Source organism: Pimephales promelas, chromosome 6, assembly GCF_988280905.1.
Source record: "Pimephales promelas chromosome 6, fPimPro1.hap1.1, whole genome shotgun sequence".
NCBI lineage: Eukaryota > Metazoa > Chordata > Actinopteri > Cypriniformes > Leuciscidae > Pimephales > Pimephales promelas.
The window spans coordinates 1,973,085-1,990,340 of NC_142774.1; the positions used below are offsets into that span (position 1 = coordinate 1,973,085).

At 38.7% G+C, this 17,256-nt stretch overlaps 1 protein-coding gene across 2 annotated transcripts; it reads right to left on the reverse strand.

Moving 5' to 3' along the window:
* Positions 1-1,546: 1,546 nt before the first annotated feature.
* Positions 1,547-14,232, reverse strand: LOC120459930 (B-cell receptor CD22). Of its 2 annotated transcripts, XM_089132748.1 has the most exons (10): positions 14,168-14,232; positions 12,854-13,201; positions 12,507-12,755; positions 11,234-11,491; positions 3,334-3,576; positions 3,154-3,250; positions 2,984-3,017; positions 2,146-2,223; positions 2,009-2,073; positions 1,547-1,863 (listed from the first exon to the last, which is right to left on the reverse strand). In XM_089132748.1, the coding sequence occupies exons 1-9, from the start codon at positions 14,226-14,228 to the stop codon at positions 2,041-2,043; spliced, it is 1,401 nt and encodes a 466-aa protein (XP_088988874.1). In that variant the 5' UTR covers positions 14,229-14,232; the 3' UTR covers positions 1,547-1,863; positions 2,009-2,040. The 2 variants fall into 2 exon arrangements, with proteins under 2 accessions (XP_088988874.1, XP_088988875.1); XM_089132749.1 differs by lacking the exons at positions 11,234-11,491; positions 12,507-12,755; positions 12,854-13,201; positions 14,168-14,232 and adding exons at positions 3,665-3,913; positions 4,012-4,490 and having other exon boundaries at positions 1,548-1,863.
* Between the last annotated feature and the right edge of the window lie 3,024 nt (positions 14,233-17,256).

Sequence of the window (17,256 nt, forward strand, 5' to 3'; positions counted from 1 at the left end):
TTCGAATCCTTGATTCTGATTGGTCAAGAGCTGTGCTTTATTCACGATAAACGCAACACTGCTGTTCCATGTTGTTTTTATTTGAGCTTTCATGCGTTTTACACATTTGAACGTTGTTGCTGTTCACGTTCAGGGACTATTTTTTCTAGCGGAAGGAAAGCTTTTAGTGATTTTACCTCAAGAAAGTTGCACTAATACATTGTTTTTTACTTTAATATTGTGTGGCAACCGTTTTATAAAAGCAATAAGGTACTCGAGGCAAGTGCTGTATCGTGAATAAGTGACGGCTGAAGGGGTTACTCCGCTTCGCATCGAGCCTAACAACACCCTTCAGCCATTACTTATTCACGAGGCACAGCCTCTCGTACCTTATTGCTTACATATATATAAAATACAGCATTAAACACTTATATGCTCACAATCAGTGTATATTCATCACCCTAAACAGCTCTTAGTGTAATTAAGATCTTTGCACATCTGAAGTTAATTAATGCACAACATCAATTTGTGTAAATGAACTGATCATTAGATGTACGGAAGATACTTCAAGTCAAGAACTGATAATGTAAAATGTGTCCCTGGAAATGCAATGTAAGTCGCTTTGGATAAAAGTGTCTGCAAAATGCATTCTTTTAAATGTCAGGAATCGTGTGTTATATGAGCTTCATCTATATAAATAATCATCCGTTTTCACTGAAATATAAGTGTGTTTGTCTTACCGTGTTGTTCCTCATCAGATCAACAGCAACCAAATGACTGACTGTTTTAACACAAGCACTTTTATCTCTGCAGTGAAGGACTTTTAAATGTGTGAAGTGTGGTTAACACTGTTTTACACACAGCTGTCAAATGCAAGGGTGGCATATTTTTGTAGACATTTTAGCACTACTGGGCACATTGTCCTGAAGTCAATGGGTTTTTGGTAAAATGCTTGATAAAAGTTCTGTGGTGAACACAAGCTCAAGATATTTTCATGTTTTTATTTTCTTTTTCTATGATATGAAATACAGGGACCTCAGAGGTAGTCTGGGACATTAAACTGTCACGGTTCAGGGTGGATCATGAGCTTCCCCTGTTGACTGTGTTTGTCATGACATCTGCAATCAGCTCTGACTCAAGCCTGGTTCACACGGGCCGATTTTAAAATTGTCGGATGATTTTCCAAACCTGAGAGACCCCACACACGGCGATAGAAAAATCACGGGTCTAACAGTTTTGGTCGTACAGTGTGTGGTGCACAGCCACAGCAAAATCAACATCACACACGAATCGATTTGACTCCCGAGCATTCCCAAGTCAGAATGAAAATCTCACAAAATCCCCCGAGATCAAACATAAATAATCAATGTAGTTGGTTTAAAAAAAAAAAAAAGTTATCAAAAGAAAAAGCGATTGTCAATGAAGTGGAGACAACGCCAGCATGATGACTTTAAAGGTAAATCACATTCATTAACTTGAAAAAGTATTGAAAACAACTAAAATTAATGCAGAAACTCGTGTTTTGTAATATAATTTTAATTATTTATATTTTTTAATGCAATCAATACCAAATAAGTAGCTTGTGAGTATCGCTATATCAACACTACAGTATCAATGCGCTCATAAGGTTAGTAAAAGCAAATATGAGATGATCACAGATACAATTGAACATTTAAAGGGAGAGTTACAGGAACATATAATGACAGAAGCTTATAATATTGAGCACTCTGAGAACAAAAAAAAAGCTGATACATTTTCCATTGTGAATGCGCATAATTATGATTTTGTAGATCAGAATAAAATCAATCATCTTAGGCTCCGCCCACAGAGCTCAGGATTGGTTCATTTGGGCTCCGCCTCTCTCTGCAGCTTCTTCCTGTTGATCTGAACAAACAATAAGATGAAGACTGACTGACTGAAGTTCATCAACAACCTTATAAACCCTTTCATAAGATATATAAATCAATCCCACTATACTGAAGAGAGTTTATTAGTTATATTGAGAAGAGCTGCAGGTTCTGACACTTACTGATGGATTCTCATGTTGAGGATCAAGAGTCTTCAGGAGTCTTCAGGACGTCTGCGATCAACGGTCTGTGTGAAAGAGAGCGAGAGATCGGTCATGTGATCATCTGTGATGGAGTATCTGACGGACGTCTCACTTACTGCGAGTGTGTCGTACAGGTCAGAGGTCGTGGACTTGAGGTCAAGAGCTGTATATGTGTCTTCATTGGGATCAGAGATCTACAGGAGAGACAGAAAGTCTTACATCACAAAATATCACAATAACAATAATTAAAAAAATGATCAATGATGAACTTTGGAACTCACACAATTTTATAGAAACACTATCAAAAAAATTCCCTGACAATGTTCAAAGTAAAGAGCTTTTTCAGGGTACGGCGTTTATGCTTTTCTTGGCTTCTTACCACATTTTAACGGAAAAAATGTATGTATGCAAGTACACTGAAAAAAATTTGGTATATTTATGTTTTACGGCATTGAACTAAAGTTTAACATAAACACTGGCAGCTGTTTGCAAATGAATTACCATAAAAATGATTGCAGCAATATTTTAGGTTTGACGACAGTGATCTAAAGATTAGTTCACGGCCACGCCCCCGTGCTAATGGTCCCGCCCACGACGCAAATTACAAGACGAAAAAAAGAAAATCGTTTAGATGTCATTTATTAACATGTTTGTTTCTGGAGTCACAATATAGCACAAGTAAAATTGAAAAAGGGAGGAAAACGACATTTTAAAATGTTTTCATTTGCCTTGTTTGCTCTGAAAAAACTGAATTGTGAAGCGTTACACGGACCAGATTGGTTAAATTCACTAAAATCTCCTCTGAAATCTGTAAGTTTAGTTCATGTTTTTTTGTAGTATAGTACAAACTGTTTACAGCCGGATTGGGAAGGTTTGAATCATTTACAGTCTGAAACAGAGAACGGCTGATCCATTCATTCTCTGCTTTTGTGAAGTCATGTTTAGATGATTTACCTGATCTTCAGCTTTAACACTCCTTCGTTTCTTTCTGTTATAATCACAGGCATTAACAAAATATAATTATTCTTTTAAAAGATTATTAATAGAAAAAAAATTAGCCATTTTCTTCTACATCAGACCAAAACTGAACATGAACAATAACTGACATTTATTATTGAACTCACAGTATAATCAGGATGATGATGAAGATGATGATGATGATGAATACTCCTCCAGATGTCGCTGTGATCACAATCACATTCCTACCAGCAACATGATGAACTGAAAGAGGAAGATCATCATGATTAACTCTCCAAACTGATGAATGATGTGAAGATACAGGAGTGTGTTAATAAAAGCTTCACCTGTGACAGTTACAGCGTCTGATCTCTGAGATCCATGTTGATTGTGAGCCTGACAGTAGAAGCGTCCACTCTGTAGTGCACTGAAACTCTGTCCAGATCCAACAGCTGAGCTTTCATTCTCCTTAAACCAGCTGAAGTTCACAGCAGGAGGGTTTGAGTCACTGATGCACTTCAGAGTCACTGAATCTCCTGCCCAGATCTGACCAGACTGAATGATGGACACTGAGACGTTCCTGGGAGGATCTAAAACAGGACAAAAATTGAAAAATCAAATCATCTCATTCAAACTCAATCTCCAGTTTTTTTAAATAATAAGTGAATCTGTACTCACACGTGACATTGAGGTGAAAATCAGGAGAGACGTGTGTGTGTCCGTCTACAGCACAGCTATATCTGCCTGAATCCTCTCTTCTGACTGGATTGAGGATGAGTGTGTTCCTGAATTTACTCTCAGTTAATATCTTCAGTGAGTTTCTGTACCAGATGAATGTTGCTCTGTCAGTCAGAGCGCAGCTGCTTTTACATGTCAGACTGACTGAATCTCCCTCTGTCACTCTCTCAGGAGACTCCACCTGAAGATCTGAACACAACACACACATTATATCTAGTGCTGCTGTCACACACTGATTATTATTCAACATAATGCACAGAAGAAGAGATAAACCTCATCAAAGTCACCTGTGACATTAAGAGTCACTCCTGGAACACCAATATATTTTCCATCTGTTATATTAGTGATGAATCTGAAATAGTACATGTGTGAATCCTTCAGTGTCACATGACTCAGTCTGACGGTGCAGTTCTGCTGTTTATCTCCCAGATACTGAAGCCTCTGACTGTATTTAGGGTCATTAGACAGATCTGGAGGCTCTTCATTATCCTCTTTATCTTGTGTTTTGGTCCAGAACACTTTCTCGATCTTATATCCAGTAGGGGGGTATTTATAAGTGCATCTCATTATCACTGTTGAGTCCTTTAGTGCACAGATGTGTGGAGGACTGTAACTCACATTCCAACCGTTATCATCACCAGAAACCCCTGAAACACAGAAGTCAAACTGCTGCTGAAAATGTTGTTTTATCAGTTCCAACAGATCACAAACACTTTATTATACTTGTAAACAGCGACTCATTACAGAGAATATTATAAATGAATCTTCTCAGAATCGTTTGAGTGTTGACGGATCTAAGTGTGAATTTCTTTATCAGTTTTGATGGAGGATGTTGCAGAAATAAACAGAAGTGAAACCAGAGCAAAGACATCAGTCATGAACAACATGCTGCCCTCGAAAATAATCAAAAACATCACAATTAAGTCTAAGAAAACGTCTATACTGACAAAATCATTTGACACACAAACCTCTTCCTCAAGGAAACCAAATCCTGTTCCTGGAGATCAGATTCAGATCCAACCCTGATCACACACACCTGTCTGCAATGATCACGTGCTTCTGCAGATCTTCATTAGCTGGTTCAGTTGTGTTTGATCAGGGTTGAAGCTGAACTTTTCAGGAAGATAGATCTGCAGGAACAGGATTGCTCGATCACATCTCCACAATATCTTCTGCAGAAATGAACAAAAAAATCTGTTTGTCCAATCAAATGCTCTGATGAGTGAGAAAGTCCCTCCCCTAAACCACCTGACACTGACTGGCAAGTGAGATGATCCTCACTGCAGAACATGAAATCCAAGGGGAGGAGTTGGATCCAGATCAAACCCCTCCCACTTTCCATATACCTAACCCTAAGCCATGTCCGCCCCCTGATCCCTAATCCTACACATCTAACGCCCCCTGTGACGTGAAGTAACGAAAAAACAAAAAAACTACAGGACATTTATAAAAGAGACAAGCCCATTGACAGGCCTCACCCAAACTTCCTGTTTCAAAAGTAAATGCATCAACATACCATAGAAAACTGCTCATTAAACCCTTATTATGAGGTTTTGAAAATAAAAATAACATAAAAAAGGTAATGAAACATGAACTCACCGTGAATCATGAACAGAAAGACCAGAGGAAGAGGAGGAGCCATTCTGACCAACATCAGCATAAAATATATCTATAATACAGCATTAATATAATCATCAGCATAAAATATATCTATAATACAGCATTAATATACTCATCAGCATAAAATATATCTATAATACAGCATTAATATAATCATCAGCATAAAATATATCTATCTATACATATCTATAATACAGCATTAAACACTTATATGCTCACAATCAGTGTATATTCATCACCCTAAACAGCTCTTAGTGTTAATAAGATCTTTGCACATCTGCAGTTAATTAATGCACAACATCAATTTGTGTAAATGAACTGATCATTAGATGTACGGAAGATATTTCAAGTCAAGAACTGATAATGTAAAATGTGTTCCTGGAAATGCAATGTAAGTCGCTTTGGATAAAAGCGTCTGCAAAATGCACAATTTTAAATGTCAGGAATCGTGTGTTATATGAGCTTCATCTATATAAATAATCATCCGTTTTCATTGAAATATAAGTGTGTTTGTCTTACCGTGTTGAAGCTCATCAGATCAACAGCAACCAACTGTTTTAACACAAGCACTTTATCTCTGCAGTGAAGGACTTTTAAATGTGTGAAGTGTGGTTAACACTGTTTTACACACAGCTGTAAAATGCAAGGGTGACGTATTTTTGTAGACATTTTAGCACTACTGGGCACATCGTCCTGAAGTCAATGGGTTTTTGGTAAAATGCTTGATAAGTTCTGTGGTGAACACAAGCTCAAGATATTTTCATGTTTTTCTTTCTATGATATGAAATACAGGCACCTCAGAGGTAGTCTGGGACATTATACTGTCACGGTTCAGGGTGGATCATGAGCTTCCCCTGTTGACTGTGTTTGTCATGACATCTGCAATCAGCTCTGACTCAAGCCTGGTTCACACGGGCCGATTTTAAAATTGTCGGCTGATTTTCCAAACCTGAGAGACCCCACACACGGCCATAGACAATCACGGGTCTAAACAGTTTTGGTCGTACAGTGTGTGGTGCACAGCCACACGGCAAAATCAACACATCACACACGAATCGATTTGACTCCCGAGCATTCCCAGGTCAGACGGAAAATCTCACAAAATCCCCCGAGATCAAACGTGACTTCAGAGCAAACAATCAGTGTAGTTTGTTTGTTGTTTGTTTTTAACCAAAAAAAAAAAAAAAAAAACGTTATCAAAAGAAAAGGCGATGGTCAAAGAAGTGGAGACAACGCCAGCATGGACTATTTTGATTTAGTTTGGTGCTTCCTCGGCGTCTCGCGTCTCGCTTTCTGATTGGCTACACTCCACAGTCACCACACACGAGCAGAAATCGGGACTAAAAATCCAACATGTAGGATACCAATTTGACATTGAAGCGGTCCCGACGTCCTTCCGAGCAGACGAGAGCAGTCTTAACACACCACACACGGCAGGAATATCTGATCATCCTTAACACTAGAAGTGCCAGAAGTCCAAAACTACTAGAACGGCCTCAAACGGTCATTTTGAAACAGTGTTTATTTCGTTGATGAATAATTTTCGTAATTATTTTCGTCAACCACATTTTTTCAAAGACGAAAATGAGACGATAACTAAATAAAAACTAGGTTTGAATGACAAAAACTATGATAGTGACGATTTGCGAAGCGGTCAATAGGCTAATAATAATAATAGGACTCGCAGAACTAGTGAACAGCCCGTGCAGCAAAACAAACAGCACAGGACAGGGCAGCAGAGCTCACCAGGATCATCCGACATGAATGGATATGGATCCGCCGTGTGTGATGATAGCAGCCGTCTCTTTTTCCTCGATGTGGACTCTGACTCTGAATCACTCTCTGATGAGGAGGAAATGTTAACCAGCATCCAGGAAAGGTCGCGGTCACTTTCCACCTCCGATTGTTCCCCTGCATTCGAATCATCACTCGTCAAGTTCTGAAGCATCTCCAGGGCCATGGTTCGAGTCATGTTCCTCCTCATTCGCTCATTCATTTTAGACATTTTAGCCTAGCAATATATATAGGCCTATAGATAACGTAAGTATTATAGTAGTCCGGTTTTATTTGCTTATTTCTGATCAACAACTAATGTAGAAATTATTATACAGCAAACACCGCTACAGAGGTGACCGGGCGGACCTTTCTGTTGACAATTGAGAGAGAACGCGATCAACCGCGGGATCGGTCTATGGCCGAAATAGGTAAATATGTTCATTTTTTTTGTTTTGCCTTACGTTTATGTAACTTAATTTACATGAAAAGCATTTTAAATGAAAATACAGACAATTTTAGGAAAAGTCAGGTACCAGCAGGATTTTTTTTTTTTTTTTTAACAAAGTTATTGTAGATATAAAATTCAAAACGGTCAAAATGACCGTTGTGGCCATTCAAGACTGTCGGAAGAAGTGAATCGGGGCTAAAATCGGCCTAATTATCCTGCCGTGTGAACTAAGCTTAAGCAGCGCGGTGTTCAAATCACAAACTGATCACGATCAACACCTGTCACTGTTGTGGTTTCAATCTTTTTGAGAAATCCCTTCATAGCCTCAGTACTCATCCTGTTGGATCTGTCTGCTGACACAGTTCACCACCAGATCCTCCTGTAAACCCTCGTGAAGATGAGCATCTCAGGAACTGAACTCCAGTGGTTCAAGTCATACCTCTTCAGGGTGTCTCGGAGGGGTGAGATGTCAAAGTTACAACATCTACTAACCGAGGTGCCTCAGGGCTCAGTGCTTGGACCACTTCTCCTCTCCATGTTCATGTCATCACTAGGATCTGTCATTCATAAACAGAAACTGTTATAATGAAGACACACAACTCTATACCTCTCATTCCAACCTGGATCACAATCACAAATTCACCCTCACTGACCTTTTTCTGGACTGTTCCCAGCTGGTGGAATGACCTTCTTGTCTGAATTCGAGACTAACAAAAATACAAACACTTGCTATGTGTACGGTGCTAGACTAACTGAGACTTGTTCCAGCACTTGCATATTGTTGCCCTTGTTGGTCTAATTGCTTCTGCTCCCCTCATTTGCAAGTTGCTTTGGATAAAAGTGTCTGCTAAATGATTACATGTAAATGAAATGTGTCAGTAGATCATTAGTGCTCCGTCTCATGTGTTCTTTGGACTGTTTTGTGTGTGTTATTTGTGTCTTACCTTTTGTTTCTACTGTGCCCGGGTCACTTAGACGAGGAGTTTCTCAGCAGGTTGTTCAACATAAAACGAATACGATCTCCGTCCACACCAGCGTTTTATCTGCGTATTAGAATTGATCTCCGTCCACATTAAAACGACCTAAAACGAGGATCACGTGACCATTCACCAACACTGGGCATGCGCGTGCCGGTGTAAACGGTGATTGACGAATCAGGGAAGGACACGTCATGACTGATGACATCCAATCATCAACTTCTCCGTTTTAGGTCTTCGTTTTTTCCAATTTAGTCTGGACAGGAGGTGCAAACGTAGCAAAAGGTCTCGGTTTTTAAACGAAAACGCAGTAGTGTGGACGGGGCCTCAGTTCTCCAGCTGCAGTCATCTCTGAGGGAAACCAGTTGCGCTCTTTGATAACGTGATGATTACGTCCCTGCAGATCACCTGTCCATCATCGTATAAAGCCCGCCCTGGCAATTTGATTGGCCCGATGATTTTTTGCCTGATCATAATTACTCCTCAATGGATCGAGTCCAGACCGAACTTCCCGACCGAAAAATGTTGTGGGCAGAGTTCGGGCTGGCATCCAGGCTAATCATGTACGGCATTAATTCACTTTCTAATGGTTAGAACAGAGAAATTTACCGAAATGAGCAGATGGAGATGAATGACATGTAGGCCAATGGCAGCATGCGGTAAGGAACATTCTTCTGTTTTTATGATATATCATACACCTATAATAACGACACGACATTTCCAAGCAATAGCCTATTGACATCATATCTGGGAGATAAGTCAGTAAATTCTAGTGAAATTACAGGCTTCGCGTATCCCGTGCGAATGCGCCACACGAAACTCAGATGTGTGTGAGTAATTTCAAATTCACATGAGGTCTCCAGATAATACTAATCCAGTGCGGATAGGGTGATGATTGCTTGAAAACATTCAGTTTGTAAATACACTATTTTCAAATCTGCCTCCATTTGTCAACGCCCAACCTCGAACGATCCAATCAACTCCCGGAGGACGAAATCAAGCCCCGCCCATTCTTTCTCATTTCAGAAGCCGTTTCACTCAGATATATACGTCCCAATAAGGAAAAAAGACAATCTCAGCTTCCGTTTCATGATGACTTTAAAGGTAAATCACATTCATTAACATGAAAAAGTATTGAAAACAAATAAAAGTAATGCAGAAACCCATGTTTTGTAATATAATTTTAATTATTTATATTTTTTAATGCAATCAATACCAAAAAAGTAGCTTGTGAGTATCGCTATATCAACACTACAGTATCAATGCGCTCATGAGGTTAGTAAAAGCAAATATGAGATGATCACAGATACAATTGAACATTTAAAGGGAGAGTTACAGGAACATATAATGACATAAGCTTATAATATTGAGCACTTTGAGAGCAAAAAAAAAACCTGATACATTTTCCATTGTGAATGCGCATAATTATGATTTGTTCAGTAGATCAGACTAAAATCAATCATCTTAGGCTCCGCCCACAGAGCTCAGGATTGGTTCATTTGTGCTCCGCCTCTCTCTGCAGCTTCTTCCTGTTGATCTGAACAAACAATAAGATGAAGACTGACTGACTGAAGTTCATCAACAACCTTATAAACCCTTTCACATGATATATAAAACAATCCCACTATACTGAAGAGAGTTTATTAGTTATATTGAGAAGAGCTGCAGGTTCTGACACTTACTGATGGATTCTCATGTTGAGGATCAAGAGTCTTCAAGAGTCTTCAGGACGTCTGCGATCAACGGTCTGTGTGAAAGAGAGCGAGAGATCGGTCATGTGATCATCTGTGATGGAGTATCTGACGGACGTCTCACTTACTGCGAGTGTGTCGTACAGGTCAGAGGTCGTGGACTTGAGGTCAAGAGCTGTATATGTGTCTTCATTGGGATCAGAGATCTACAGGAGAGACAGAAGGAAACGCTGACTGTGATGTTTAGAGGATCTTGATGGAAATCAGTTTTACTGGATCTAGAACTGAAGAATCAGGTGTTTGGACACGAGACTCGTGTGTCTTATACTCTTAATATCTCTGTACGGCTCATAGCGGCTGAAACATCTGAAGAACTGAGATCATCTCACCTCCTTCATAGCAGATCTTCTGTTCATCCTTTTAGTAAGACTGTCAGAAGAAAGATGAATAAACAACTCATTTGTATGTTTTTGTGTATCCATATGTATGAATATATATTACTTAAAGCTGCAATCTGTAACTTTTTTGCTTACAAATGATCCAAAATGTGCTATTGAGTAAGTACATAACCAATCAGTGTTCAGAACTATCTCCTTATCTTAGCCTGATTCACCAAGGTAAGCTTGTAATAATGTTTTATAATCTGAATGGTCGAGTCGGTTTTCGTGGGAAAAGTGTCATTACCTCACGTCTGTACACATACAGAAGGAGTCCTGGGCCCTAAATGTAATACAGTAATTCTTCAAATATAAAGCGGTAGATATTTTTTAAATGAACTTCTTACCAAATGTACATAATAAAAGCACCTGATGCTCCACCGAGTAAAACACCGACAGCAACACCAACACCGACAGTTGCAGACGAGAAACATCTGACTGCTGAAATACAGATAAAAACACACCCGTGTTTAACAGGACTAGATCAGACTAAACATACTGACAGATAAGAAAGTAAGCAAGTGTATGTTACAATACAGAATATGATTCATAAAACTCACACATGACGTTTAAAGTCACATTATCAGAGTATTTCTCTCCATGTTCATTGATGGACTTGCACTTGTATTCTCTACTGTCATCAGATCTGATCTTTGAGATGTTGAAGATTCTTCCAGATCCTACAATCGTTCTTCCTTTAAACCAGATGAAGTTCACAGCAGGAGGGTTTGAGTCACTGATGCAGTTCAGAGTCACTGAATCTCCCTCCACTATTACACCAGATGGACTGATGGACACTGAGACGTTCTTTGGAGGATCTAAAACAGAAATATACAAAAACACTAACAAAGTAAATTTGACATCACTGACTCATTATTACACCAGATGGACTGACGGAGATCACAGGATTCACTGGAGGATCTACAGATGTCAGGTAAAAGTATTTATCAGTGGCTGCAGTTATTGGGCAATTTCAACAAACATCCCAGTATGATTTAATGCTAAACTGCGAATAAAAAAATAAATAAAACAGTTTAATGTAGTTTTACTAGCGAGACACTGGTTTGCTTTATTCAGCTCATAGTCCTGACTTTAGCAGCGGCTGCGGCCATAAAATAATATTTTCGGATTAGATATGAAGACACTGATTGGCAAAAATGTTGTTTATATTGTGAATCAGCAATTGGACATGTGGACAGAACTATATATTTATATGCATATACAGGGGCGTCACTTTGTGTTGAAAAGTGGTGGGGACAAAAGATCCAGTGGCGTAAGTGGGGGGACGAATAGAGTTGTCACCACAACGGATTAAAGCGCGCGTCTGTGTGAAGACTGTTCGCAACGCAGCGTGAGCCACAGAGAACACCGTATCCGTGTCACTGATCGCAGTCAATGAGCACTTTGATCACTTGATTTCAAAAACAACACATTTCAGCGTGCTAGATCGCCTCTTTTTTAACAAACGAACGAAACGAATGCTCTCTGCTAGTTAACTGGAGATATTTTATTTATTTGTATTAGTTACATCCGTGCCGCGAGGTGTTTTACAAAAGTGGTGGGGACAATATAAACCCTGGCAAAAAGTGGTGGGGACATGTCCCTGCCGTCCCACCCGCAAATTATGCCCCTGTGCATCTATATTTTTATTAATTGACAAAACTTTCCAGTTTCTCTCTCAATCTGTTGTATTTGAGACGCGATACATCAGTTTTTTCTTCCAGATTTCAGTGAAAACACAAGAGCTCCCACGAAACTCACTGATCATTTATTAGTTATGTAAACTCTGTTAGCCTATTTTAAAAAGTGTATATTGAATAAAAATGATCTCACACATGACATTGAGGTGAACATCAGGAGAGACGTGTGTGTGTCCGTCTACAGCACAGCTATATCTGCCTGAATCCTCTCTTCTGACTGGATTGAGGATGAGTGTGTTCCTGAATTTACTCTCAGTTAATATCTTCAGTGAGTTTCTGTACCAGATGAATGTTGCTCTGTCAGTCAGAGCGCAGCTGCTTTTACATGTCAGACTGACTGAATCTCCCTCTGTCACTCTCTCAGGAGACTCCACCTGAAGATCTGAACACAACACACACATTATATCTAGTGCTGCTGTCACACACTGATTATTATTCAACATAATGCACAGAAGAAGAGATAAACCTCATCAAAGTCACCTGTGACAGTAAGAGACACTCCTGATTTACCAATCCATTTTGCATCAGGTCTATCAGTGTTGAATTTGAAATAGTACATGTGTGAATCCTTCAGTGTCACATGACTCAGTCTGACGGTGCAGTTCTGCTGTTTATCTCCCAGATACTGAAGCCTCTGACTGTATTCAGTGTCATTAGACAGATCTGGAAACTCTCCATTATATTTTACCAGTGTTTTGGTCCAGAACACTTTCTCGATCTTATATCCAGTAGGGTATGTATAAGTGCATCTCATTATCACTGTTGAGTCGTTTACTGCACAGATGTGTGTAGGACTGTAAATCACACCCCAATCAGCACTAGAAACCCCTGAAACACAGAAGTCAAACTGCTGCTGAAAATGTTGTTTTATCAGTTCCAACAGATCACAAACACTTTATTATACTTGTAAACAGCGACTCATTTCAGAGAATATTATAAATGAATCTTCTCAGAATCGTTTGAGTGTTGACGGATCTAAGTGTGAATTTCTTTATCAGTTTTGATGGAGGATGTTGCAGAAATAAACAGAAGTGAAACCAGAGCAAAGACATCAGTCATGAACAACATGCTGCCCTCGAAAATAATCAAAAACATCACAATTAAGTCTAAGAAAACGTCTATGCTGACAAAATCATTTGACACACAAACCTCTTCCTCAAGGAAACCAAATCCTGTTCCTGGAGATCAGATTCAGATCCAACCCTGATCACACACACCTGTCTGCAATGATCACGTGCTTCTGCAGATCTTCATTAGCTGGTTCAGTTGTGTTTGATCAGGGTTGAAGCTGAACTTTTCAGGAAGATAGATCTGCAGGAACAGGATTGGCACTGCTCGATCACATCTCCACTATATCTTCTGCAGAAATGAACAAAAACATCTGTTTGTCCAATCAAATGCTCTGATGAGTGAGAAAGTCCCTCCCCTAAACCACCTGACACTGACTAGCAAGTGAGATGATCCTCACTGCAGAACACGAAATCCAGGGGGAGGAGTTGGATCCAGATCAAACCCCTCCCACTTTCCATATAACTAACCCTAAGCCATGTCCGCCTCTGATCCCTAACCTCACCCCTAATCCACATCTAACGCCCCCTGTGACTTGACGTAAGGAAAAAACAAAAAACTACAGGATATATATAAAGTTGACAAGCCCATTGACAGGCCTCACCCAAACTTCCTGTTTCAAAAATAAAAATGCATCAACATACCATAGAAAACTGCTCATTAAACCCTCATTGTTAGGTTTTGAAAATAAAAATAATATAAAAAAGTAATGTAATATTAACTCACCGTGAATCATGAGCAGAAAGACCAGAGGAAGAAGAGGAGCCATTCTGACCCTCATCAGCATAAAATATATCTATAATACAGCATTAATATAATCATCAGCATAAAATATATCTATAATACAGCATTAATATAATCATCAGCATAAAATATATCTATAATACAGCATAAATATAATCATCAGCATAAAATATATCTATAATACAGCATTAATATAATCATCAGCATAAAATATATCTATAATACAGCATTAATATAATCATCAGCATAAATATATCTATAATACAGCATTAATATAATCATCAGCATAAAATATATCTATAATACAGCATTAATATAATCATCAGCATAAAATATATCTATAATACAGCATTAATATAATCATCAGCATAAAATATATCTATAATACAGCATTAATATAATCATCAGCATAAATATATCTATAATACAGCATTAATATAATCATCAGCATAAAATATATCTATAATACAGCATTAATATAATCATCAGCATTAAATATATCTATAAAACAGCATTAATATAATCATCAGCATAAAATATATCTATAATACAGCATTAATATAATCATCAGCATTAAATATATCTATAATACAGCATTAATATAATCATCAGCATAAAATATATCTATAATACAGCATTAATAATCATCAGCATAAAATATATCTATCTATATATATCTATAATACAGCATTAATATAATCATCAGCATAAAATATATCTATCTATATATATCTATAATACAGCATTAAACACTTATACGCTCACAGTCAGTGTATATTCATCACCCTAAACAGCTCTTAGTGTAATTAAGATCTTTGCACATCTGCAGTTAATTAATGCACAACATCAATTTGTGTAAATGAATGATCATTAGATGTACGGAAGATATTTCAAGTCAAGAACTGATCATGTAAAATGTGTTCCTGGAAATGCAATGTAAGTCGCTTTGGATAAAAGTGTCTGCAAAATGCACAATTTTAAATGTCAGGAATCGTGTGTTATATGAGCTTCATCTATATAAATAATCATCCGTTTTCATTGAAATATAAGTGTGTTTGTCTTACCGTGTTGTTCCTCATCAGATCAACAGCAACCAAATGACTGACTGTTTTAACACAAGCACTTTTATCTCTGCAGTGAAGGACTTTTAAATGTGTGAAGTGTGGTTAACACTGTTTTACACACAGCTGTCAAATGCAAGGGTGGCATATTTTTGTAGACATTTTAGCACTACTGGGCACATCGTCCTGAAGTCAATGGGTTTTTGGTAAAATGCTTGATAAAAGTTCTGTGGTGAACACAAGCTCAAGATATTTTCATGTTTTTCTTTCTATGATATGAAATACAGGCACCTCAGAGGTAGTCTGGGACATTAAACTGTCACGGTTCAGGGTGGATCATGAGCTTCCCCTGTTGACTGTGTTTGTCATGACATCTGCAATCAGCTCTGACTCAAGCCTGGTTCACACGGGCCGATTTTAAAATTGTCGGCTGATTTTCCAAACCTGAGAGACCCCACACACGGCCATAGACAATCACGGGTCTAAACAGTTTTGGTCGTACAGTGTGTGGTGCACAGCCACACGGCAAAATCAACACATCACACACGAATCGATTTGACTCCCGAGCATTCCCAGGTCAGACGGAAAATCTCACAAAATCCCCCGAGATCAAACGTGACTTCAGAGCAAACAATCAGTGTAGTTTGTTTGTTGTTTGTTTTTAACCAAAAAAAAAAAAAAAAAACGTTATCAAAAGAAAAGGCGATGGTCAAAGAAGTGGAGACAACGCCAGCATGGACTATTTTGATTTAGTTTGGTGCTTCCTCGGCGTCTCGCGTCTCGCTTTCTGATTGGCTACACTCCACAGTCACCACACACGAGCAGAAATCGGGACTAAAAATCCAACATGTAGGATACCAATTTGACATTGAAGCGGTCCCGACGTCCTTCCGAGCAGACGAGAGCAGTCTTAACACACCACACACGGCAGGAATATCTGATCATCCTTAACACTAGAAGTGCCAGAAGTCCAAAACTACTAGAACGGCCTCAAACGGTCATTTTGAAACAGTGTTTATTTCGTTGATGAATAATTTTCGTAATTATTTTCGTCAACCACATTTTTTCAAAGACGAAAATGAGACGATAACTAAATAAAAACTAGGTTTGAATGACAAAAACTATGATAGTGACGATTTGCGAAGCGGTCAATAGGCTAATAATAATAATAGGACTCGCAGAACTAGTGAACAGCCCGTGCAGCAAAACAAACAGCACAGGACAGGGCAGCAGAGCTCACCAGGATCATCCGACATGAATGGATATGGATCCGCCGTGTGTGATGATAGCAGCCGTCTCTTTTTCCTCGATGTGGACTCTGACTCTGAATCACTCTCTGATGAGGAGGAAATGTTAACCAGCATCCAGGAAAGGTCGCGGTCACTTTCCACCTCCGATTGTTCCCCTGCATTCGAATCATCACTCGTCAAGTTCTGAAGCATCTCCAGGGCCATGGTTCGAGTCATGTTCCTCCTCATTCGCTCATTCATTTTAGACATTTTAGCCTAGCAATATATATAGGCCTATAGATAACGTAAGTATTATAGTAGTCCGGTTTTATTTGCTTATTTCTGATCAACAACTAATGTAGAAATTATTATATAGCAAACACCGCTACAGAGGTGACCGGGCGGACCTTTCTGTTGACAATTGAGAGAGAACGCGATCAACCGCGGGATCGGTCTATGGCCGAAATAGGTAAATATGTTCAATTTTTTTGTTTTGCCTTACATTTATGTAACTTAATTTATATGAAAAGCATTTTAAATGAAAATACAGACAATTTTAGGAAAAGTCAGGTACCAGCAGGATTTTATTTTTATTTTTTTCAACAAAGTTATTGTAGATATAAAATTCAAAACGGTCAAAATGACCGTTGTGGCCATTCAAGACTGTCGGAAGGAGTGAATCGGGGCTAAAACCGGCCTAATTATCCTGCCGTGTGAACTAAGCTTTAGCAGCACAGTGTTCAAATCACAAACTGATTGTCACGATCAACACCTGTCACTG